This window comes from Lagopus muta, chromosome 16 (assembly GCF_023343835.1).
Source record: "Lagopus muta isolate bLagMut1 chromosome 16, bLagMut1 primary, whole genome shotgun sequence".
Taxonomy (NCBI): Eukaryota; Metazoa; Chordata; class Aves; order Galliformes; family Phasianidae; genus Lagopus; species Lagopus muta.
The window spans coordinates 3,697,178-3,722,500 of NC_064448.1; the positions used below are offsets into that span (position 1 = coordinate 3,697,178).

General features: G+C 58.6%; 1 protein-coding gene across 1 annotated transcript; it reads left to right on the plus strand.

Moving 5' to 3' along the window:
- The first annotated feature begins 4,949 nt into the window (after positions 1-4,949).
- On the plus strand, positions 4,950-9,914 carry COMMD7 (COMM domain containing 7). Its single transcript, XM_048963374.1, has 9 exons — positions 4,950-5,056; positions 5,892-5,945; positions 6,031-6,133; positions 7,733-7,789; positions 7,868-7,905; positions 8,396-8,486; positions 8,608-8,657; positions 9,124-9,172; positions 9,573-9,914. The coding sequence occupies exons 1-9, from the start codon at positions 4,973-4,975 to the stop codon at positions 9,647-9,649; spliced, it is 603 nt and encodes a 200-aa protein (XP_048819331.1). The 5' UTR covers positions 4,950-4,972; the 3' UTR covers positions 9,650-9,914.
- The last annotated feature ends 15,409 nt before the right edge of the window (positions 9,915-25,323 follow it).

A 25,323-nucleotide genomic window follows, 5' to 3' on the forward strand; every position in this document is an offset into this window, starting at 1 on the left:
CTGCCCGTGCTGGGCAGCCCCTCCTCCTTCGCCGCCGCCGCCGCCCCACGCCGCACGGCGGGGGAGGGGAGGGCGAGGTTCGCACCCCCCGGGCCGGCCGCCGCCCCCGAGCCGCGCAGCTCCCCCCCAAGCAGCCCGGCATTCTCGGGGTTCTGCGCCTCTGCACCACCCCGCCCGAGTTTCCTCCACGTGCCCTGCATTCCACCAGTGCCCCGCGCCATCGGCGCCCCGAGCGCTCACTCCCCCATCGCTCCACATCTCTCCGCATCGCTCGAGGCTCCTCTCCCACCGCCTCGCCATGCCTCGCATCCACTTTCCGGGGTTCCACACACTCCCCCTACCCCCCCGGGTGTCTCCATCCCTCAATGGTGCTCTACCCCCAATGCTGGCACCCTCGGGGCTCAGCATCCCTCCGGGGTTCAACGTCCCACCGGGTCTCAGCATCCCCCCAGGGTTCAACATCCTCCCGGGGCTCAGCCCTAACAGTGCTCTACAATGCAGCCCCCCAGCCCTGCCGGGTGCTCTGGGCTGAGCATCCCCCTGCCCACGGCCCTTCACCACGGCGTGGATGGACAAAGCCACACAAGTTTCGCAATAGTTTATAATTTTTTCCTCCTTTTCCTTTCCCATGCAGTGGTGAGCACTTGGAAAGGCTGCACTGGGGACGAGGAAAACAGTCCGCACGTCCCCTGCCCCAGACAAAGCATCCCGAGTCCACGTGGGGTATAATCTTCTCTGTTCCCTTGTTATTGCTGCTGGGTACAGCAGAAAACTGGATATCAGGAAGGAGAGGGAATATTGTTAGCCTGCTGCGATGGAAATAAGCTCTCAAGGCTAGGAGGAAAAATGAGGCAGCCAAAGCGTCAGCAACCTGTACGCAGTGCCTACACAGGCCCATACAGCAGGTTCCCCACACCACCACCCCACTGTGCACAACGCGAGCATGAAAAATGTGGCTGCATGAGCAGAGAAAAGCCCTGCAAGTGAACAAGAGAAGGAGATGAGAAATCTGGTCTGGGGAAGCCTTTGGGAATGCTGGAGATTACCATTCAAATAAACACACGCCAAATAAACCTCAAGCTGATTTGCAGCTCTGCTGAATAGATTAAATCCAAGCAATCCTGTTTGGTTTTTCCAAATTTTGAGAAGCAAAATGCTTCTGTGTGTTTCCAGGCCACCATGAGGAGTGGAATTAGCCCTTACTTCAAGGACCTTCGGGCTCCTCTCCCTTTCTAGCAAAACCTTCCTGCCGCCGCTGGCCCCGCTGACCTGCCATCAATCTCCTGCCCGTGGAAACGCCTCTTTCCCTCTCTTCCCTCGGTTATCATTTAATTCAGGAGAGCACTTCTGTGCATACGGTTTGAAAAAGGCACGGCACTGAACAAAGCCTCTCTGAGCAGATCATGAGCTAAACCCTGACCCCATCACCGCTGCACACAGCCGCGGAGAGGTGCTGCGAGTTTATTTCTTACCCATCAAGAAAGTAAGTATGTCATTTTATGGGCCAAAAAAAAAGAAAGAAAGGAAAAAAAGGTCCCTATAAAGGAACCTAAAGGAGATGAAATCATAAAGGAGATTTTGTATCGAGGTCCCTGCTGGGCACTTTGGCTATGCTGGGTCACAGCAGTGCTACTGAAATCACAGCACTGTTCCCCATCGGCTTGAGGTTCCCCAGTGAGGACCAGCAGTGGGATGCAGCTGTGGGATTGGAGCTCACCACTGTCACCAGTGCATCTGCCAGAGGCTGGGAATTGTGCCCAGGTTGGTCACAGCAGCTATCTGATCCTGGCTATCTGCCTTATTCTTTCCTGCCAAACCTCTTCCTAAATTTCTCCTTTGCTGTCCTGGCCAGGCAAACCAATGTTGCTTCCTCCTAAAGCTCTGCCCTGTCTCCTCTGGGCACCTGCTGTCTCTTACTTTGCACCAAAGGGTTTGGGTTGGAAACTGCTCTGCGCTTTGCAAACAGCTTGCCTGGACATCCCAGACAAATAAAGCAATTGAGCAACTGTGATTTATTCCCTACAGCCTTCAGCAGTGCATCCTTGTTATCTCTGGTGGCTGCAGATCCCAGGCCCTGGTGGAGGTGAGGTGTTTGTTCAGCCTTCATCGAGCAGAGCAAAGCACCAGCACCATTAAAACACTGCAAACCATTACAAACCCTCCTAGTGACCCCAGGGAGTGCATCTCCTGAGGTGTGTTGTCCTCCTCCCCCAGGGGGGCTCTGTGCCTCATGCCCACATCCTCAAACAGCCCTGTGCCATCTCTGCAGGGTTTGGGCTTCGCTGGAGGCTCTGCCTCAGCTGTCGGAAAGCCTCAGCCTGCTGCCACATGTGGGAAGGAGCCTGCAGCCTGTGCAGAGCTGGGCTGCCTGCTCACATCTGCGGGGAGCTGCTGTTGACATGGAGGTAGGAAGTGTTCTCCCTCCTACACGGCGTTTCGAGCCCTTCCTGTGGGCTGGCCAGGACCACATGCCGTAACTCCCTAATAAAAATAAATTAAAAACCAATTGGCACTCATGTAACCAGAACATCTCGAAAGACTGACAACCAGCGTGTGAACTTCAAACAAGAAGGCACACAAAGAAAAATCTTCTGTGCCTCTCTGGCCACAAAATCCTCTTTTTTTTTTTTTTTTTCTAGAAAACAGGATGCATTTGCTGCAGTCGAACCTGAAGAGCAGAGGCCCCAAACGTCAGGCTGTGAATGCAGGCAGCAGCGGGCAGAGCCCTGCAGAGGAAATGTTTTCCCTGTGGTCACAAGGCAACAAGAGCATAGCAGAACCCAGAGCCCGTGCTGCCACACCGCCGCTGCCTTTGCAATTATGGGCTCCTGCAGCAGCACTTCCCTGGGAGCAAACAGCACAGAGTGCAATGAGAGAAAGGAAAGGGCATGAAGCTGCAAGAAGAAACTGAAATCCTGATCTCAAAGGTGCCATTTGCCTCTGCAGGAACAGTGCTCCCCCTCCAGCTGGGCAATATCCATCACAAGAGCAGAGGAGAATGTCAGCATTCCTCAGTCTCTTGGAGGGATGCTCTCCCAAATCCGCACAGCTGGAAGGGACGTTGTGCATCAGCAGAACAAACAGAGCTGATCCTGGAGGGGTGAAAGGTGCTGGGGTGATTCCTGGGATCGTTGGCAGTTTCTTACCATTCTGGGCCTTCCCCACGGAAGCTGCAGCTGATGGCCTTCCTGTCCCAGAAATGTGCCCCAGGTCTGGTCATGGGGGATTGCATGGAAGGATCTGAGGCCCCCCGAGCTGGATGTGTCAGCTGGGATTTGATCTTTTAGGAATAGACAGGAGGGAGCCTTCCTGAGGTGATGCTTTCCATACAAAGGGGAAGGGGAGGGAGGAAGCCCAGGGTGGACAGGTGAAATGAAGCTGAAAAAGTATCTGAAGAAGGGCACATGGTTCCTCCTATTTTGGAGCACCCCACTGGAACACCCTGCTTCCTCACCTCTCCTCCTCCCATTGCTTTTTGCTGCTGCTCCTGCTGCAATGCCTGTGGATAACATCATTTGTGCACAGCGCCCAGATGCCACCCGCAGCTCCGAGCCCATCAGCAACACTCTGCATGAGAATGCCCCAATGCAGCACCCCGGGCTGATGGCCTGCAGCCTCCTCTTCATAGATGAACCCCAAATCCTTTCCCAACAATCACTGCCCAACCCCACAGCCAGGTCTCAGCACAGAAGGTTGGTGGTGCTCAGCACACGCTGCCATAAAGCCGTGTCCCATGCAGCAGGGTGGATGCATTTCCCACTGATCGTTCAAACAGGATGTTAGGAGCACATCTCTCCATTTAAACTCCTCTTCGTGGATCCCGTCACTCAACTTTCCCCAAGAATTTGGTTTGTTGCCTGGGAAATTCTTTACCTCCATGGGTTTCTCCCTTCTGCCGTACCATGTGCATGCTCACACAAGCACACACCAGTACTGAGACCATTGTTAATTAGTTCCTAAAGCATCACCCTAGAAAGACACGGGGAATTAAGGATGAGTCACAGTCTGCTGCAGCACGGCTGATCCTGGCTTGCAATCCAAACTGAGGATTGCCTCTTTCCACTTTTTCTTTCTTTCTTTTTTTTTGACCATGAATGAATGTGGCCACTCCACCACTTCACCCGATACATCGTAGCAATAGCTAGGTGAAAAACCCATACTTGCTTTGGGCTGTGCTGAACACCCAGGGTCAAATCCTGCAGCCACTCGGTCCCACGTGTAACTTCCCACCCCCACAGTGCTGTTAGGTCAGAGCGGCATCCCGCCATGCTGGGCATGGAGTGGGGATCTCTGGGCTGAGCTGGGAGGCGGAGGGTGAAGGAATGGGCGCAGGGCTGTGATTTCCAGACACGGAGTGAATCTCTCTTAACTCTTCATCATCTGTGATGTTTCGCTGCCTGACTCCTTGCTTGCAAACCCATGGAAATATCCCACGCTGGCGTTTACGATTGTGAACTGCGTGATTTTGCCTTTCATGAAGGCTTTCTTACAGGTGAACAGCTTTTGGGACAGAAGGGCTCAGGCACAGACATGTGGACACAGCGCTGCTCCTGCAGCTCCTGCTCTCAGAGAGAAAAAAAAAAAAAAAAAAAAAAAAAAAAAAAAAAAAGAAAAAGAAAAAGAGAAAAAGGGCTGGGGGTCCTCAGGGGGAACACACCGAGTTTGGGGATTTTCTCCTAGAAATTGGGTAACGTAACAGAGGAGAATAATCAAGGGGTGATTTTATCCTTCGCCTGCTGCTGGCTGCAATCCCCGGGGGATGTACTAATAAATGAATAAATAGATAGATAAAATCCGACCCCCCCACGACAGCTTTTTAACGATTAATTTTTAATTATTATTTTTTTTTTTTCCTAAGTCCCGTAGAAGCAACGCCTTCCTCGCGGCCTGCCCGGCCCTCCGTGGAAAGTGCGAGCGCCAATGCTCAGACTGACTCGGGCGGTGCGGCGGGGCGGGCGGGGCCGGAGCCGCCATGGGGCTGCTGAGAGCCGGGCGCGACGCGGGGCCCGAGGCGGGGAGCGGGGACGTGCAGCACCTCAACCAGCTGAGCGCCGAGGTGCGGGGCCGGGGGGAGGGGGAGGAGGGGGCAGGCGGTGCCCGGAGAGGGCGAACAAGCGGCTCTGAGGCGCGGGGCCCCGAGCCCGGCCCGCGGTGTGAAGGCTCTGCTGGGCTGCGGGCCGCGCCGGTGGCGGCGGTGCTGGGAGGCGGTGGGATCTGCCCGCAGCTGGGCCCGGGGGTGACGGCGAGGCCTTGAAGCCGTGCTTCTGTCTGCCGAGTCGCTCTGGTTACCCCGTGGGTTTTTTGGTGCATTGGAGTGGATGTTTGCATCCTCTCCCGTTGGTTGCTGTTTGGATCGCATGGGATGGAACGGCCACAAAAGGCCTGCTGGTGCTGGGTGCACGAACCCCTCAGGTTGTCTTTGAAGAGAGCCCATGTGCAAATGCTGCCCATAGGCATCTTGTCATGGCAAGGGCTGGGGGAACACCTCAGCATTTACGGCCACAAGTTGTACCAGAGGTTTAGGTTAGACATAAGGAAGAACTTTTTCTTTCAGAGAATGGTCAGGCACTGGAATGGCTGCGCAGGGAGGTGGTGGAGTCACCATCCCTTGCAGTGTTCAAGAGGCATCTGGATGAGGAGCTAGGAGATTTGGTTTAGTGCTTGTGGTAGCAGTGGCGATGGGAGGACGGTTGGACTGGATGGTCTTGCTGATGATTGGGAGCTCAAACTCCAGCACCAGCACAAGGAGACAGGAAGAGCTGTGTCAGGGCAGGACATCAGCCCCAAACTGCATGGTGAGAGGGGAAACGAGGTGCTGAAGAATGAAGTGAGGTGCTGAGGAACAAAGCATGCTGATGCTTCACTCCTGACACCACCCTGTTTCTTCACAGCAATTCTCAGCACTGACCGAAGTGCTCTTCGGCTTTCTGACAGAACCCAAGGAGGTAAGGCTGCACAGAGCACAAAAGCAGCTCTCAGGTGAGAAGCATGCAGAGATAAGATTGTGTCATTGCTCTTTCTCTTGAGCAGGTAGAAAGGTTTCTGACTCAGCTCTCCGACTTTGCAACCATGAATAAAATCAGCTTGGGCCCCCTGAAAAACATTGTCAAAAGTATTCTTCTGGTACCCAATGGTAAGTGGTACGTATGCATATGCTGCCCTGAGGCCAAACTGCTGCGTCCATTCTGCATGCTGCTAAAGGCCCCATGTCTCCAGAACTGTGTTGCACAATGATGCCAACAGTAACTCATAAATAGCTTAGCATTTAAGAATCAAAAATTCAGAAAGTGCTCCCCTGCTGCCGCATCCCTACTGAATGACTCAGGCTTTGTCTTCTTTACACCATTCCCACATACACGTTTTGCAGGCCTGGCTACACTCACTCCCCTGCTTATTAAGTGCAGGCACAACACTTTGTGATGGTAACAGAGCTTGGTTCAACCCATACCTGTAATTCATTTGTGCTAAACCAGCACAGCCTTATGTTGGCACCACATCTTTGCACTTCCATCCCAGTAACCCAGCGCTGTGACTCCTATGAGAACAAAGCACCATTTGAGGGCTGCATTCACGCCCCCCTGGAGCAGACTGGGATCCAGCAGGCACAGTTCCTTGCACACGTGATGTCTGTCCTTGTAGTCTTGTTTTAGAAAAACACACAAGCCTCCAGTGACTTCTCATTCACAAACACTGGAGGAGAGGGGTGGGAGAATTCCCTTTGCATGCCCTGTTCGGACTCTGCCGTATGAGATTGCTCTGATGTTTTGGCTGCTGTCGGACGCAACGCTGCATCAGACATCCTCCCTCACTCACATTCATGCCTTGGTGATCCTCGTTATCAATGGTTGCTTAGAAATACCCTTCAGTCCCCCATTTCCCACAGAGTTCGTCACAGCAGCGAGGCCGCGCACAGCGGCTTCCTGCATTCGGGTTAAACTTCCATCCTACTATTTCAAGCCATTTCTCCTGTCCCAGAGAAGCACTGAATAGTTTCCTTCCCTACAACTGCCTTGGAGGGATTCAGTGCAGAATCAGCATTTTCTCCCTTCCTGTTTGTGCACTGGCTGCACTCAGCCTCACAGTTCCTGTTTGCGAGCGCTGGTTCCAGTCCTGTTACACCTTCTCAGAAGCTCCGGGATGCCACGGGCTGCACCAGAGCAGAACACAGCAGATAACTTTGCCTCTGTGCTACACAGAGCCACGTGGGGCTGCCAGTCTCTTTGAATGTTCACAATTCCTGCTCCTGGCTTCAGAGAACAGAATCCTTGTAAACTTCCATGTGCTGCCTGCGCTCCGGAACAAAGGAGGCAGGCACAGCAGGGGAAAGTGTTATATGCACACGTTCACACCCATAATCCAAAACACAGCAGGTAGGTCAAATTAGTAGCCTGCCAGCCTTAACAGTTCCCCCTTAACAAGCAGAGCTTCTATAGGAGAGAAAGCAGCAACTTCAAAACACAACTGCTGCTGCCGTTACCATGGTTACCTGCAATGAAATCTCTCCCTCTCTCTCCCAGGCACTTCCACAGGACTGACTTTTAAAGCACTGGGCATCTGCAAAGATACCAGCAGACACAACTGTATTGCCTATTGGCAAGCTGGGGTTTGTTTCAAAACAGTCCAAGAACAGCCTTTCTATGGCAAGGTCTCCATCCCTGCATCTGTTTGCCTCAGTAAGGACTGGTTCCACTCAGTAGAAGCTGATTTTTTTCCCCTTGCACTGTTTATTCAGGTGCCCTGAAGAGAAATCTGTCTTCCGAACAAGTCAGAGCAGATTTTGTTGCTCTAGGTAGGTCACGTGACTTCGCTAAATAAAAGCTAATTAACATTTATCATCTCTAGTAACCTCGTGTGCTTTCTCCCACAGGCCTCAGCGAAGAGAAAGCCAGTTATTTTGCAGAGCAGGTACGAAGACCTCCTTGCTTGTTTCTAACCAACAGAAACTCAGTCAGATGCACCAGCTGCTTTCTTCCAATCCAGCTCTGAATTTTGAGCTGAAAATCCCCAGTGATAAGAAACACTTGTGTAATGGTGCTGTGCTTTGCTGTGGCCTCTAGCCTGTGGGCTCAGTGATTCCTGCAGCCGTGTGGCTTCCATCTGATTGTTTTTCTGCTTTGCATGCCTGGAGCCCCGGGGTCACGCACTTACACGAACACATGACTTTTTGTGCAGATACTGTTACACAGAACCAATGTTCAAACAAAACCAGCCAGTGCCAGAAGTGACGGGGCAGATGGAAATCCTTGCAGGCCTCATCCTTGGGAGCCCTCCTGGCTGCATTAGCTTGGCCCATCACACACACACACACTTGGGCAGCTGTTTTGTGATTTGTGTTGAAATTACAGGCACCACACGTGGAGCCCCTCTGAACTGATGGTGTGTTCTGCTCTTGCAGTGGAAGCTGAATGCCCCCACCCTGACACGCCTGGCTGTTGGTCAGACACTGATGATTAACCAGCTGATAGACATGGAGTGGAAGTTTGGTGGTAACGGAGCTAAGACTTAAACTGACCGGGTTGGGAAACCCAACAGCACCTTTGGGCTGTAGGAGGTTTTGTTTCACAGCTTAACTAACTTTCTCTCCCTTCTGCTCTCTCTGAATCACAGTTACAGCCGGGAGCAGCGAACTTGAAAAAGTAGGAAGTATCTTCTTACAGGTAAATGCCCTGCATGGGGGAAATCACAGCATGGTCAGGGAACGAGCCGTGGCCAGGGCTGTGGGGGGAACTGGCTGCCAGAGGAAGCAGAGGAAAGCTGGATCTCGTAGGAGCTTTGCAGTGGCACATCTTCAGTGCTCTGAGCGAGCTGCCAGCAGATAGCAGGCGTGCTGCTGTTTGTTACTTCTCAGAAGAGCTGCATCACAAAAGTGCAGCCCACTCTGAAAAGCTTCATCTTAGCACAGGTTGTGCTGTCTCAGGGAGGGAGGGGGAAGGCCGTGGTTTCTAAGGGCTTCCCAGAGATCCTCCCTTATCTGTTCCTGCAGTGACACTTCTTGAAAAGCCCGACAGATGTGTGTTCTGTGCAGCAGTTTGCACTAGAACTCAGAGCAGATTCCTGTCTATTCATGGTGCTTGAAATACAGGCTTCTGCATTGATACATCTCTGCTTTTTTTTCTCCCCTAGCTGAAGCTGGTGATTAAAAAAGGGAGCCAAATGGAAAATGTCTATGTAGGTGAGTTAAGCATTCTGGAAAAGCAGCAGAGAGCTTGAAATCCGAGCTGTAGCTCAGAGCTTTTGTGTGTTTGGGGAGGTGGGGGAGCTTTGGGGGCAGACCCAGCAGGGGTCACTGTGAGAGCATTGCTGGGAGATGCTGCTCCTCCGGCCTCTCCTTGATGCAATCAGGGAAGCATTTGGGAGCACCGACTGCTGGGCAGCCCTCATGTCTTTGACAAAGCAGATGCAGGTGTGCCATGGAGCACTGGGAAACAGCAGCATGGCAAAGGAAGGAAGTGAACCTAGCTTAGGTGAACGTGAGCTGCTCTGTGATAGCACCAGAGTGGCTTCTCCAGCCTTCATTGCAACCTGACATCTAAGGTTTTATACCTCTATTATTATTTCTTTTTTGCCTACAGAGTTAACATTGCCCCAGTTCTACAGTTTCCTGCATGAAATGGAAAGAGCCAAAACCACACTGGAAAGCTTTGGCTGAAGCTACAAGGACCTGACCTGTCATCTGTGCAGGGTGTTTAATTTCTCCTTGTGGACCTGCAGATCTGCTCTGTTCCAGCTGGTAAGAGAAGATGAGGCTGTGCAACCAACAGCTGTGCCAGAAGTCCTTCAGAAGCCAAAACTTGGGCAAATGCTTTGAAGGCATTACGAGTCCACCTGGCCCTTTTTTAATACTATCATGAGAAATTGTCTGACGTGGATACCTGTACTAAAATGGCAAAGAAATAAACCCATCCCCATCCTTCTGTTTGTATCAGAATTTGATCTCTTGAGACAGAAACAGAGCAAAGAATCGCTTCTATGCTAGGAAGAATGGAGCAGAAATGGATGGGGTGCAAGGAGAGCATCCAGCCTGCTGAACCACTTCACACCCACTTTGAGCCTCTCCTTGTATCAAGGAATGGAATGATTGCATCCTTCCCAGTCACATCTTGTGCAAAATAGCACTGAATCACCATAGAAAGGTTTGAGTTGGAAGGGAGCCTTAAAGGCCATCTGGCCCTGCAGTGAGCAGGGGCACCCACAGCTCCACCAGTGCTCAGAGCCCCCCAGCCTGACCTGAGTACAATGGCAGGATCAGCTCAATAGAAAAGGTGCTGTAAGGAAAGGGAAAAGATTGCTTACCTGGATCAGGAGATTTCAGGTTAACAAGGGAGGAATCTCCAACCAGAGATCCTTCCTAGGGGCAGTCAGCCCTTAAATGAGGTCCAAGAGGTGCAGCCAGTTCCACCCCTTCCTGTCTCACTGCTGAATCGCCTTCACCTGTGCTCCAGGGCTGACAGGGGCCTTTCCCCAGGTGCTCCATCAGTGCTCCAGGCCTCGACTCAACAGTTACCATACAGGCACCCACCTCATCTCTGTGCCACTGTCCTCACTGTGAAACCTCCCTTACATCCCATCTCCACCTCCCCTCTTTCACGTTGGTCTTTTCAGCTTGCAGAAGACCTGGCACTTTTCCACATTGCATTTCATGCAATCCTGCATGAGGGACTGGAGCCTGTGGTGAGGACAGGCTGAATCACGTGCTTGGAGCACAGCACAGGGAATCCTGCTGGCAAGCCTGGGGGCAGTATCTGCATATTTATTTCCTGACATAGCAGGCCATCCACGAGCATTTTAAGCTTTGTCACGTGATGAAGGTAATAAAGAATTTGGGTTGTTTTTTAACATAACACCCTACAAAATATTCCATCTCCCTTTTGGGTGGCAGGAAAAGCCCCAGAGTGCTTTCTGCAGACAAAAGGAATGTTTTTGCTTTACATTTTCTGTCGGCCATTCCTCCCTTTTCCCCTCACCCCCCCGGTGCCGCAGCGCTCAGCCTGTCCCACTGTGCTGGAAGATGCTCAGACCGGGTCAGGATCCCCATCTCCTGTTTCAGATGAAGCTCTGTGGGGCTGATGCACAGCACAGAACACCGACCCCAAGCGTGGGGGCCACCTCTGCACTGCTCCATGGTCCCCAGAGAGCATGGGGTCATGGTGACCCACAGCCCCGTTCATCCCTGCGTTGGGCTGCGTGTGATAGAACCAGGCCCAGGCGAGGGACATCCTGGCATAGGCTGGGAGATGTGGTGTGGCCTCGTCCTGCATGGGGCCGGGAAGGTGAGTGCAGGGGTGCAGGGCTGTGGGCAATCCGGCAGCAGCCTGGTTCTGCCTGGGTTTCCTGGTAGCTCTGGGTCTCTGCAGTACCGGTGCTGCCAATTGCGGCCGCCTGCGAGAGCTAATCTCTGTGGGACAGCAGGAGTGGGGGAAACGGGGCCCCTCGCGGTGTGGGGTGAAGCTTAACCACACTGCTGCTGTCCTCTGCCTCCCCTGGGGCTCTTTTGACCCATTTCCTCCCACCCAGAGGCTGTCAAGGACCGCACCACCCCATGGGTATGAGGCCATCCCAAGGCCCCATGCATCCCACAAGAGTCCCACGAGGGCGAGTGACAGTTGGGATGTGGGGGCTGCTCCCCCAGGGCCCATCGCCCCCAGCACAGCTTCAGTGCTGCTGTGATCAGCAATCCCTGGAGATGGCCAGCTCTGTTCTGGGCAGAGCCCCTCACCTCTGCCTGCCTGGCAGGGTGATCTCTCCCACCACGCTCATCCCTTCTGCACTCCAGGTCTCCCATTCCAGGAGCTGGAACTGGACCAGGAGCAACCAGAACACACAAATACCTATGGAGGAATGCCAAGAGCTTTTCCTAGAAAGTGTTTGCTGCAGGAAAGAAGGCTGTGGGGCCCGGCAGACCTCCCTGGAGGAGCTATGGGACGATGGTGCACCAGCCCCAGCCCCGGTTCAGCACCCAGGGTTTGCAGGCATGGGATCTGCCTTGTGATGCAGGCACTGTGCTGTGCGTGGCTCCGTTTCTGCTCCCTGCCTGCACACCTCAAATCGCCTCCACTATCCCAGTGCCCTGCTGTTCCCATCTGCAGCACCACTGCATTCCTGCCACAGGCAGCTCCCACTGCGGCAGCCATCAGGAGACCTGGGCAGGAGGGGGCTGTCTGGGGATTGCTCCACGTGGACACATCCCAGCTCCTGCAGACGGGGCTCAGGCGGGGAGGGGGATGCAAAGCTGGAACCAGCAGCCAAGTGCCCCCCAGCACAGCCCTGCACTGCAGCACCAGCATGGTGAGCGCAGGGACTGGGGGCAGGCAGGGAACACAGCCCCAGTTCCACATCAATCTGCAGCAATCGCAAGAACAAGTTCAGGTGCCCCAAACCCACAGATCAGCAAATTCCTCGCAGCAGAGGCCAGAGCCCGGCTACGCACAGCGGGGCCTCCGTGACCTCTACGGCCCGAAACAAACACTGCATTATGGTGCTGACCCCACAGCCTGCCCGGGGCAGCCAGCACCGGCCCCGTCTCTGCGGGGAGGCTGTGGTGGCCGGAGTGGGGCCAAGGGGACAGCCTGCATGGGAACAGCCACGCTGCAGCCCTGCTCCAGGCGTGGGGATGCGTGAACCTGGAGCGCTGCCGCCCATTCTTGCAAGAGGACGAAAGGCTGGTGGTGTGTGAGGCAGCAGAAATATTCCTAGCATGTTCTCCGTCCCCGAGCCGTGCCATCTCTCGAGGCATTTCTTTGTCCGGGCGCTCTGGGAACAATTGGGGCTGCTCAGCCAGACCGCAGGCTGTCGATCAGCAGAGCGAATGAATGCTCAGCCATAAGGAACCCATCTTCTCCTGCAGCACGGGGAGGTGGCCACCAGAATGGGGGCCCATGGCACAAAAAAAAAAGCACAAAGAGCAAATAATGCCCGGGCACAGGGTGGTGGTGGAGCCCTGCAGCCCCTCCAAAGGGAGGGGATCCCAGTGCCTCACATTGCCCCACACCCTTGGAACATTCCAGTCCAGGTCCGGTGGCAGTGGCATCATCACAGACACAGCTCTGTTAGCAGCCCCCCCCCCTCCCCCACCACCACGATGGGCCCAGCCTGTATCCCACCGCTGTGCCCCAACACTCCCAGCCCCACACCGGAGGGCAGTGCCCTGCTCCTCGCCACACAGCGACCATTTCCCCATGCTCCCCGCAGCGCGCAGCTCCATTTTATAGGTCTGCTCTGTCCCAGGGGCATCGCTGTTGCAGCGCAGCCGCTAATGAGGTTATCCCCGACCACGCCACCGAGTTCGCCATGGAAAGAGAGGGAAAACGGCGTTAACCCCTGCGCTGCCGACACAACGCGCAGCGCTGCGGAGCATCTTTGTTCCAACACGCGCCCTCGCTGGTCCCAGTGGTGACGGTGCTGCTGCAAAGCAGGCGAGGAGCCCTCGTGCCGTCCTCGTCTCCGACCATTGGCACATCTGCAGCAACAGCGCTGAACCTCAGAGCAGCGCCGGCCCTCGAGCACAGTGCCCTGGCGATGGGATCGGGGAAGCAGCCCCAGCCCCAATCCTGCTCACGCTTTGTCTCGCAGCAGAGTGGGATGGCGGATGGCAGAGGACAGTAGCCGGGATAGGGGGCGGCGAGCTTCGCTCCCGCCGAGCAGCACGGCTCTGCTCACTGTCCTCGCGAATTCACCCCGCAGCGATGCTCCCACACCACCCCGCGGGGCTCGAGATGGGTTCCCCAGGCGGGAGGAGCGGAACCCCCGGCAAAGCCCCCCATCCGCTGCCGACCCGGGGCACTGCGGGCACCGCGCGCTGCTCCCCTTCCCCCGCCCCGCTGCGTGCAGTGCGCGGTGTGGACAGCAGGGGGCGCCAAAGCACTGCGCTGTGCCTGCAGCCCCATCCCGGCGCAGCCCCATCTCCCCGTCCCATCCCTACCCCATCCCTGTCTCAGCCCCCCGCTGCCCTTAGCTATCCCAACCCACCCCAGCATCTACTGCTCCCCAGACCTCGCCCTTCGTCCTCCAAGCACGGCTCCCTACATCTGCGCTGTGGGCATCCATCCCTTCCCCATTTCTCCCTCCAGATCCACTCCTCTTCCTCCCTCCCTCCCTCTCTCCCTCCCTCCAAGCATCCCTCCCCTTCTTTACCCCCTGCCCATGGCTCTCAGCAGCAGTACCCCCCTCCCAACCCCATACCTCTCTGGCATTACCATCTCCCCCAGTTCCCACGAGCCCTTTTCCACGTGGGCTTCCCTGGCAGAAGCCCTGGAACCACCTTAAGGCAGAGCCGTGAGCATCACCCATGGTTACCACATCCACCACCAGACAGTCCTATGCCACTGCCCTGAGAGTGCTGGGGCAAATGGAAACACGGGCACACAGCACTGAGCCCCACTCAGGCAGCATCAGTCAGCCCCTGGCTGGAGGGGGGCAGGAGCCCCGTCACATCAGCCACCCTCTCCTCATTGTCCAGAGTTATTCAAAACACAATAAAACCTAAGACCAACTGTCCCTGTTCCCTCCCTTTGCCAAGGGATGGTGATGGAGGAGCCCCATCTCGCTGCACAACACGCCACGTCGGGGCAGTTCACCCGTCAGAGCTGATTAAAAATAATAACGATAGGAAACACTGGGCTCATTGGGGGCTACCTCCAGGCATCTGGTTACTGAACCAGGCAGGCTGGTATTTTTAGCCTCCACTACGGAAGAGCTGGCTCTATACAGAGAGAGGAGTCACCATCCACCACCTATGTAGGGCACACGGTAACCACAGGCAGCCCTCCCCACACCCCTCCCGTAGGATTTTTAACCTGCCCCACAGCCCCTTGCTCAAGTGCCCCCAGCCTCTCCCACTCCAGGGCTCCCCCATTAACATCTCTCCCTCTCATTAGCTGCTTGGCCTTTATCCCTCGCTCCCCTCCCAGCGGGATTCCCATCAGCTGGGGGCACAGAAAAAAAAAAAAAAAAAGAAAAGAAAAAAAGGGAAAAAGAAAAAAAGAAAAAGGGAGGGTCTGCTGCCCTGTGATAGACAGCACTGCCTAAACATGGCGCAGCACAAAGGGCTCGCACAGCTTTTATTGCTGCTGATCCCCGCGCCGCTCGCTGCCTGGAGCACAGCCTGCCCTTGTCGATGGCATTTTGCAAAGCCCGCTCCCGAGGGCCTTGGGGTGGGCTGCCCGCTCCCGGCTGTGACAAACAGGCTGGAGGGCAGCGGGTCCTTTGCTGTCAGTGAGGCGGTGCCATCTGTTCTGCAGGCGCTGCCCGGTGTCACGCTGTGCTGCAGCAGCGCTGCCAAAGGGCCCGCACCCACACGGGACCTGAGCTGGGCTCTGATCCCCGGCTCCGTTTAAGTCCCTGTGAGAGCAGGAGGGTCCCACCCAACCCCCCCAGGCCTGTGGATGAGTCACTGGGGGGGGTCTGGGGGCTGTGGTGGAGGTGGTGGCGGCTGCCCAGCCCCATGGAGTGAAGAGGTAGCAATGCAGGGCTGCAGCCATGCTGGGGGGCCTCGGACCGAGCCGCGTTGTGCTCTGCTCTATTGTGAGTGAAGAGATTTGTCAGCAGGGAGCTGATGAGTCCCGCAGGGCTGCCCTGCACACCCCCTGGCCGGTGGGAGGCCCAAAGCACATGGCTGGGTGCTGTTGGGCTCAGTGCCACCCACCCCGCTGAGCACCCCGTGGTTCCCCGCCTCTGCCTGGAGCAATGCAGTGCCCTCAGGCTCTGCTGTGTAGATCCAGAGGTGCTGACCCCGTGAGCATGTCTGGAAGGCGCCGGGTGTAACCCAGCAGTGCTTGGCACACGGTGCGGGCACGCGCTCAGACGGAGGAATATTCTTTCACTGGGAGAACAAGAAGAGCCCTCTGATGGCTGCCTCGTCCCTCGTAAACACCAACTTTGAGAGCATCAAATTACAGCCGCTGTAGAGGCTCAAAACAAGATGGTAATCAGGAGCGCAGGGAGGCACAGGGCACGGCGCAGAGGGGAGCAGGAGCCGGGGGCAGAGGGACCCAGTGCTCACGATGGGTCCAAGGCTGCAGCCAAACCCCATCGCATCCCGACCCATTCCATTTCAACTCATCCCAACCCATCACATGGCACCCACGATGGGGAAAACTCCGCAGTGTGGCTGCAGCCCCAGGAGGGCACGGCACGGCACGGCACGGCAATGCACGGCAATGCACGGCACGGCACGGCAATGCAAGGCACGGCACAGCAGTGCACGGCAATGCACGGCACGGCCGCTGCGGCTCTCAGCTGCACGGCACAGATGGCCCCACGGCGAGGACAGGGCAAAGCGAGCCAAGGCGAGGTCTTGGCGTGCTGCTGCCGCCCCCCCCCCTCCCCCCGCTGCCAGCACAGCTCATGGGATGGAGCTGTGCCCGCAGCCGGGGGCTTCTCCTCAAGCAGCCCTACAAAGCTCCGGGCTCCGGCACCATGGGAAGCTTCGCGGGGTGCCGGGCGATGGCAGAGCCCGCAGCGCAGCGCAGCCCGGCCGGGCGCGGCTCCCTGGGCCGTGCAGCTGCTGCAGCGCTCGGCTCCCGTTCGCAGCGCTGCTTCTCGGGACGCGGCTCCGCGCTGCGGCGCTCCGTGCCCCGCGGCCGCATCCCCCCCCAACCCCCCCAACCTCCCGCTGCTGCGGGGCGGCGGCACCGGGGGCTGAAAGGAGCCGGCAGAGCCCGTCGTTTTCCGCCCAGCCGCCGCTCCTCACTCCCGGCGCTGGGGCTGCGGGCACCGTCCCGCCCGGGCGCGGCTCCAGCTCCTGCCCGGCGCCCCCGCCCGCGCGCAGCCCTTTCTTTCCCTCCCAGCACCGGGGATTTGCTCCCCCCCCGCCCCCCATCCCCCCACGTCTCCCCCCTTTTTCCCCGCTCCGGCTCTCTCCGCCCTGCCCTCCCCTGCCTGCCACTTTCATTTCCCTCATCCCCCGCCTCCGGTCCGGGCTGGGATCTGAGAGCTCGGCGGGGCGGAGGGGAGGAGAGAGAGCACCGCACCGCACCGCCCCGCACGCCGCCCCGCACCCCCGGGCCGGCTCCGCGCTGCCCCCGCTGCGGCAGCTGCCGGGGTGGGAGGCGGGGGGGGGTTGGGGGGGAGCCGGGCGGGGCTCAGCTGCGCTCCGCGCTCGGGATCAGCTGCGCCGCGCCCCAGCCGTGCCCCCCCGCTCCCCGAGGAGGGGCCCTCGGCGACGCTGCGGGATCGGGGCTGCCCGCACGGCCCCGCCGCCCCGCGCACAGACAGCGCTGTCGGATCGAATGCGTCTTAAAACCCCGCCGCGCGGCTTTTCGCCGTGCGGGAGACGGAGAGGTTCGAGGATCCGCCAGAATCTCTGGACGGGGGACGGGGAACCGCAAGGCAGGAAGGAGAGAGATGCTCGCAATTATCATCCGGCCAAACCCTTCCAGCATATTGCAGCCATAGCAACAGAGATGGGCTGTCCCAGCCGGAGTCTGCAGTGCAATAAAGGGAGAGAGAGGGACGCAGGGAAAGAAAGAGCCGTGCGTTGCGCTGGGCAATTTCCGAAGGGGTTGGCACAAACAAACAGCAACTGGAAGCAACTGGAGCCAATCCCCCCGCTCCCTTTGTAATGCTTTCTGACACAGATTCCCTCTCCGCGGCTGACTTTGCAAGTTTCCCCATCCTCTCCCCTCCGCGCACGGCTTCTCTTCATGCGACTGAATTATACACGAGAGGAGGGACGAGCTGGAAATTCTGGCCAAAAAAAAAAAAAAAAAAAAGGAAAAAAGGTGCAGATCTGTGCAGCCGGGCACCTTCAGGGCTCCTCCTGTGTGCAGCGGGACCTGATCCTGGGTCAGCAGAGAGAGAGCCTCTGGATTGTGGAGCTGCTGAGAAAAGGGCTCTGATGGGGTGGGCAGGGAGCAGTGGGGGGCAGCCCGGCTGTGCCTGCAGCCTTCCCATGGTGGGCACAGGGCCACATCCCCTCCACCAGCGGCTGCTGCTGTCCCAGCACGCAGCACCCACGAGGATGGAAGGAGACGCTTTCGCTTCCCCTCAGAAACGTCTTATTTAGGGCCCAGGGAAAAAAAATATATATGCAAATTTTGCAGGGATGGGCCTAGGAGGCTCTAAGCATCCTCTCCCCTTCCCCCATTTCTGTAGCCGAATCGGAGCAGCCAAGCGCCGAGCAGCAGCGGGACAGAACAGCAGCTCTGGATGGGAACGGGGGCTGCGGGATGGGGTGCGGGCGCACAGAGGGGACGCGGGCGTGCAGGGGAGGGAGGGCTCCCGCTCCCGCTCCCGCAGCCGGGTGGGAGGAGCGAGCTGTCACTTTTTGGTGCTGGGCAAGCCCAGCATCGCTGTCGCAGGATCACTGCCTGTGCTGCGATGAGTCAGGTTCGGCGCTGCCACGCGTTCCTCCCACCCGCCCGAGTCCCGCTGCGTGCCGGGGGCTGAGCGCGTGGGAGCTCCGCGGGGCTCGGGGTGCTGAGGGTCCGCGCTGCGCCGAGCGGGAGGCACCCGGGACACGGGCACGGCCCCGCGCTGCGTCCCACCTCCTGCTGCAGACAATGAGCCCCTGCCCTGCTTCCCGAGTGGCGGCAGAACAAATAAAGCGTGCACCATATGGTGCCAAGCCCCGTTGAAATGGGGCCAAACCCGGGACGTGTGTGTGTGGGGGGGGGGGTGGCAGCCTCCATCCCCGTGCTGTGAGCTCCAGGTAAGGGCACGTTTTGGGTGAGCCTCGCTGAAGCTGCTCCTTCCACCTCCCGCAGCAAGGCACAGCTCAGCTCTGTACTCCAGCCACGGCCTGCGTGTCCCCTCCCCACCGGCATCGCAGCACCAGGAGCTGCCCGCAGGAGTCCTTTCCCCATCGGAGAGTGCCGTTCCAGCACTGGGCCTGCCAGGAGGTGACACCCTGCTCCCTGCCACGGCACAGCGTGTGACCCTGGCAGCTGGGCACCCAGCAGTCTCCCGGATTCTGACAGACCTTCAGTGGGCTTAGCAAACCGTGGCATGCCCTGGGACCCCCCCCCCTTGGCAGAGCTGGGCAATGCCTGTGCTTCCACCCACATGCACCCCATTCCCTCCGCAATGGCCGCAGAGGGAAGCGCTTGGCTGCCCTCCAGGCCGACCTGAATCAAAACTTGGATCTCCTGAAGGTTTTGCAGCCGTGGGGTTTGACTCTCTCCCTTGCTAATGTGAGCGGATCATTTGCACCTGAGTCATGCTGATGAGAATCGACTAAGTTGTGCAAGCAAAGGAGTTTATTGAATCATACACAAAACTGCTGGGGTGATAGCGATCAGGCAGGGCCAGGAGCAGCATGTGGCCCTTCCCATCACCCTCCCATCGAAGAGGGCCGTGCAGGGGCTCACAGATCTGCCCCAGCTCCCAGCAGGGCATCAGTCCTGGGGAGCGCTCCACAGTCATTGCACCTGTGGGCATGAAGCAGACATGAGTTCTGTTGTGTTCTGTTCTGATTTGTTGGCACTCTGTGATTACGTGTTGCCAACGTCGCAGGCATTGGGGCGAGCAGGGCTGCCCTGTTCTGCACAGCCTGGCTCCCACAGAGCCCCACAGAGGGTCCCTGCTGTGATGCTGTGATGCTGCCCTGGGTGAGGACACCCATGCTCATCCCAGCCCCGGCTCTCCCCCCTGCTGACATACTGTCCCTCCACTTGTTGATAAACAGAAAAAAAAAACGTACAATGGAGGCATTGAAGTTGTGTGGCTGGGCAAAGAGCGCAGCAGCACCGAGTCAGACGGGGAACCTCGGTGTCATTTCTTGCTGTGTTATTTCAGATGTGGGAATAGGCAGGGACACGAGGCATAGGGCCGGGCCTGGCAGGCACAGCGGTGCTGCAGGCAGTGGGTTTGCACCCAGCGCTGTACCCAGAGCCCACGCCTGCAGGAGGTGTGTGCAGGATCGGGCCCGGAGCAATCTGTTCCCATAGAAGTGGGCGGTAAATGAATGGGAACAGGAGAACATCCCCCTGCCAGCCCCAAAGCTGGGGGCAGAGCTCTGAGCCGCCGAGAAGGCTCGAGCCCTCCGTGCCATTTCATCGCTGCTGCTCTGCGACGGATTTCCCAGGAGCACTGCAGCCTCGGCCTCATTAATTATGCAAATGAAAAGGTGTTGCCAAGGCGCCGTCCCTAGGTAGGGTCCCCGTGGCCAAGGCCGGCTCTGGAGCTGCCCGGCCGCTGCCCCTCGCTTGGGCCAGCAAGGTCCAGGAGCACATCAGGCAGGATGGATGTTTGCAATAATTATCCAGTCATCCCCTTCAAGTGTACTGCAGCCATAGCAACAGACAGATGTTCTGTCCCAGCCAGAGTCCGCAGCGAGCTGGGGAGAGAAGCACAAAAATTAACCCGTTGAGGCCCAGTGTGACACAGAATCCACGTTATCCTGGGACCGGGGTGACCTTTGGCACCCCTGGGAAAACACCAAGAAATCTGGCAAAAAAAAAAAAAAACCCTAACCATTTGCCCCTATAAAAAAGGAAATAGTCGCCTCAGTGCCCACTCAGCTGCTGTCTTGCTGGAGCTGGGAGGAAGGAGCAGCATCCCATCCCACGGGGCTCTCCCAGCACCCAGCCCTGCAGGATGTGCTGCTGCAGCGATGCTCACACTGCAGTGAGCCCCCCAGACAGGCAGGGCCACAATGAGGACCATCTTCTGCCAGTTAACAGCTTTGTCTGAGTGTTTGGGCATGAGGAGGTGGGACAGAGGCAGGCTAGGAACATGGCTGCCCTGCTGTCCCACAGTGCCCTGACCTCAGAGCACTGCAGGCAAAGCCCCTGCAGACGTCTGCAGCTGCAGCTGCTGCCAGAGCGCACCCACAGCATGGATTTCAGAGGAGGACAATGGCAGTGGGGGAGGACAGCCCACACAGATGCACCTATAGAGGAACGAATGACACCTAGAGGGAAGGAGAGCCGCTCCTCTGGGCTGAGAGCACAAGAACCCACATCCCTGCGCTGCTCTGAGCTCACCGTTTCACTTCCCAAACCGCACAGCTGTTTTCAATGCACATCATTTCCCTGCCACACAGATGATGAGATCTCCCTGCACCTGTCCCCTCCAGCTCTGCTCACACCACATCCATGCAGCCGCTCCCGGACATCTCCTCCTGGCTGAGGTTTTTCTTCTTTCTCCTGAAGGACGAAGAGGAGAGCAGCAAACGCGCTGACCCTGAGGTGCAGTGCTGTATGCAGAGTGCAGGCAGGTGCCAACTGATGTCCTCACACAGTGCAGGGACGTAATGCAGTCCCGAAGTGCAGCCCCTGCCCGCTCTGCCCCAGCACCTGGTGGGTCTCAGTCCAACCAGAAACTGCTGCACTCCTTCTTCTGCCTTTTTTTTCCCCTTCCCTTTTTTTCTCCTATCTTTTTTTTCCCCCACGCTCACCAACTGAGCACTCACGTGGTCTGATTCCCAGAGCTCTGAAGCTGGAGTAAGAAGGGTGGGAGCAGCACCTGTTATTCCCACAAATCCCAACTCAGTCTGCAGCTCCCACTCTTCAACTTGCCTCGGTCCCAGGCAGGAGACACCAAATAATGTTTTGATGCTGTGACACAGACAGAAATTTAATGGGCTCCAGAAGGAATGCGGGCTTTTTGTGGACTACCCTTAGCGGTTTCAACTTTTTATCTGACCCGGATCTAAATTAGGTTTTGATTAAAGTCAGGAATAGTTTCTGCTTGGAAAAACCTCAGAGTTGGCATTACTGGAGAATGAGAGCCGCTGTGTGAGGAATGGTCCAGCAGTGATGCCCAGTGGGATGTTCCAGGGGTGATCCCAGGGAGCTGCTGCCATGCTTTGTTAGCACCTTCCAAAGCCAAGCATGGATTTACACTACTGGTTCCTTCCTAGCTGTCCAATGCAGTGCTGCAGTTTGCTTCTCTTCCCTGTGTCCATTTCCTGATGGTCCACAAACCTCTCCCTCTCCGCATCCACCTCCGCATTGCGGCTCCCACGAAGGGAGCTGCCCAGTCGCCCGGGATACCGCTCAGTTGTGACATTTGTTTCAAAATACAACTAATCCCCCTGTGATTATTTGTTCCAAAACATCACGGTGCCCACCTGGCCGGCGCCCTGCAGCGCTGCGTGGATCAGGGCCGGGTATGGAGAGCAGCTGTGGGGTCGGAGCAGAGGGGAAGGCAGGAAGCGATGGGATATCGCTGGGTTGGATCCATCCATGCACAGTGCTGTGCTGCCCCGGCCCTGATAAACATCAGCACTTCAAAGGAAGGCCGGAGTGCCACGGCGAGGAATGAAATGGCCACAAAGGAAGCATCTTTCTGGCTCCTGACAGTCGGTTTCAGGCTTATCCTCTGCAGCACACGTGTTTATCTCCCCTTTTCTTTTCCTGAAGTCCTTCCATGTGTCTCTCCTCCAAATGGGGACCCTCGCTCTTCTGCCATGAGAAGAGACCTCACAGCTCACACCGCTCACCTTCCCCACACGCTCCCCATGCTGCAGAACCCCACTGCAGCCCCTGAGCTCATCTCCCATTTCAGCCAAACCTCCTTCACGTTCCCAGCGGAGTATTTTCTGGGTGTTACAACCGCTAATTCCCAACTCCCTCATTTTTATGTCTCTCCTGGTGAGAGAATGATCATAAACCAACACGACAGCCCACAGCCTGGGGTACCCTGCGTGGCAAAGCTTTACAAAGAGAAGTGATGCCCAGTTCATATTAATTGGCAGTGAGTGAGGACAACTTTCAGAGCGTGAGCAGCCCTGGACTGGCCGTTATCACGTGTTTGTCTGCAAAGGAGCCCTCAGCAGATCCTCTGCGCTCAACAACGGTGTCTGTCATCCAGAACTGAGAGCCTGAATGCCAGCGCCACCAAACACACTTATTTTTTTTTCCTTTCCCCTTCTATTTTTAAGGACAAGAGTGGCCTCAATTTCATGCGTTATGATCTGGCATGTCATGAGATTACCCATGCAGCACAAGTTAAAGCCTTGTTGGATCTGTGCTGGATTGGGACCCAAAGCAGGGAGCTGAGCTCTGGGCCCATCTATGAGGGGTCCTCCCAGAACCCCACGCAGGGTTTAGCAGTTCTCAGGTCCTCCTACAGACTGAGCCTCCAACGTGCTCCTTCCTGCTCCTGCCATGGCACAGCCCTATCCACACAACGCCCCATCCTGCACTGCTGGAGCCAGCACTGTGCAGCACCTCCCATGGCCGGGAGGCTGTCAATTCATCACTGGGGAAAATAGAATGGGAAAAGGTCCCTGCCCCGAGCCATGCCCGCAAGAAGCCCATGTGCTGAGCCTGACCTCGCCTGTGCCAGAAAGTTGGCCGCTGATCCCAATCATGCAGAGCATTTTTCTCTTTTCTGCCACTTCCACCCTTCCCCAACTGCTCCTTGCAGCTGTCCCCTGAGAAAGCCGTGCTTCCACGGCTGACCGAGGCTTTAAAGGATGTCCATCTTATTTTTAGTGGTCAGCAAAAATACTGCAGCGTGTGAGCAAGTTCCTCGAGGCACCCTGTGCTGTGTGCCTTCAGATAGAAAATCCCAAACTGGGACTTCCTGCACTCCCCCTGTCCCACTCCATCGGTGTCACTCCGGGCTCTGCACAACCTGGATGGCGGCACCGGGAAACGGCTCAGAGCCGACCAGAGACCTAACGGGGTAGAAGGGCTCAATGCGATTCACAGCGGCACGTTTCAATCATTAATTTCAGTGCTTCCGTGTGACAGACGGCACCTTGCTGTCACCGCGCCGCCTCCAGCGAGGCAAACCCAACTGTCAGCTCGGGGATGTGTCGGACGGGTTAAGGGAGTGGGGTGAGGGCAGCAGGCAGCCAAGTGCCCCCGCCTGCACCTCCGTGCCCGCGTCAGCTCCCTTCTCCAAGCTCACATCTTGCTCCCACCTCCTCCGCTCACCCGTACTTCTACTGGTACGGGGCAGGAGCGTGCCACTGCCGCATACTGGCACGGCACACAGGCGTGGCACGGACGGGCAGACACGGAGCGGGCACATGGCACCACGAGAAACACGGCCCACGCGTGCACCGAGTGAGAAATCACCGGGTTCGGCGCATCCCGTTTGCCCCCGGTGCTGGCGGAGGCTGCCACCACCGGAGAACCCAGGGGGGAAAGAAGCGGGCAGGGACGGAGCCGCCGTGCGGGGCCGGGGTCGCCGCGGGGCAGCGCCGGGACCATCCCGCCGCGGAGACCGGCCGGGCCGGTGCGTGCGGCGCAGCGCGGACGAGAGCGGGGCCGCCCCAGCCGCGGCGGAGCGGAGCGCGGCCCCGGAGCCCCGTGCCACCCCCGCGCGGGGCCGGGCTCCGGTCTTTGTCTCCAGCCCCGAGGCTGACAGAGGCGCGCCCGTCCCGGGAGCGGCGGTGCCTCGCTCCGAGCGCCGCGCTCAGCCCGGCCCGGGACCTGCGACGCGGGGCGGTCCCCGCCTCGTCCCCCGCGGGCAGCGCCAGGCCGCTCCGGCGGGCGGCGGACCTGCGGCTGCCGCTGCCCCGCGGCTCCTCCCCGGCTCTGCGGCTCGGCAGGTGCCCGCCTCCGCCGGCCCGCCCGGCCCCGCCGCGCCCGGCCCGCGGCCCCGCCGCACACGTGCGCCCGCGCCCCGCCGCGCCGCAGCCGGCCCCGGCCCTTTGTCTGGGGCCGACACCTGGCCCCGCGCCCCCGGGCCGGCCCCCGAGCGCCCCCGCCGCCGGCCCCCGCCGCGCCGCCTCCGCCGGCCTCGGCCGCCCCCCGGCCCGGCCCCCGGGCGCCCCCTGGGTCCGGCGTCCCGCCGCGGCCGGGCCGGGCCGGGGGGCAGCGCGGGGCAGCGCCGGGGGTGGGCGAGCGCGAGGGCGGGAGGGCCGGGAGCGCAGCGCGTGCCCGCGGCTCCGGGCCGACCGCGGGGAGCACGAGGCCGGGCGGGCGGGGAGGGGAGAGAAGGGGAGGGGAGGAGAGCGCGGCTCCGGGCCGGGCGGAGGGCAGTGGGGCACCGCGGCTCCGGGCCGGCCCGCGGGAGGGAGGGGGCCCGGCGGCGGCGGCGGCGCGGCCGCTCTAACAGGTGGGATCCCGCTGAGAGGAGGAGGCGGCCGGAGGGGGCGGAGGAGGCAGGGACGGGCGGGCGGGCGGGCGGAGGGAGGGAGGGGGACGAGCCGGAGCCGCCTGTGATCCTGTGACAGGAGCGGCTGCTGCTGCTGTAGGCGCCGCCGGTGCCTCCCTCCGCCCGGCTCCCGGGTCGCCGTCCGAGCCCCGGAGCTCCCCCGCCGCGGCCCCTCCCGGGCATCGCCCCCGCAGTCCGTCCCGGGCCGCGCTGCGCCGGGGCTCGACGCGCCTCCCCGGCTCCGCCGCGCAGCGCGCAGCGCACAGCGCCCGCCGCACACCGCACGCCGCGCCGGGACAGGGCGCGGGGCCGCCGCCGCCGCCGCCGCCA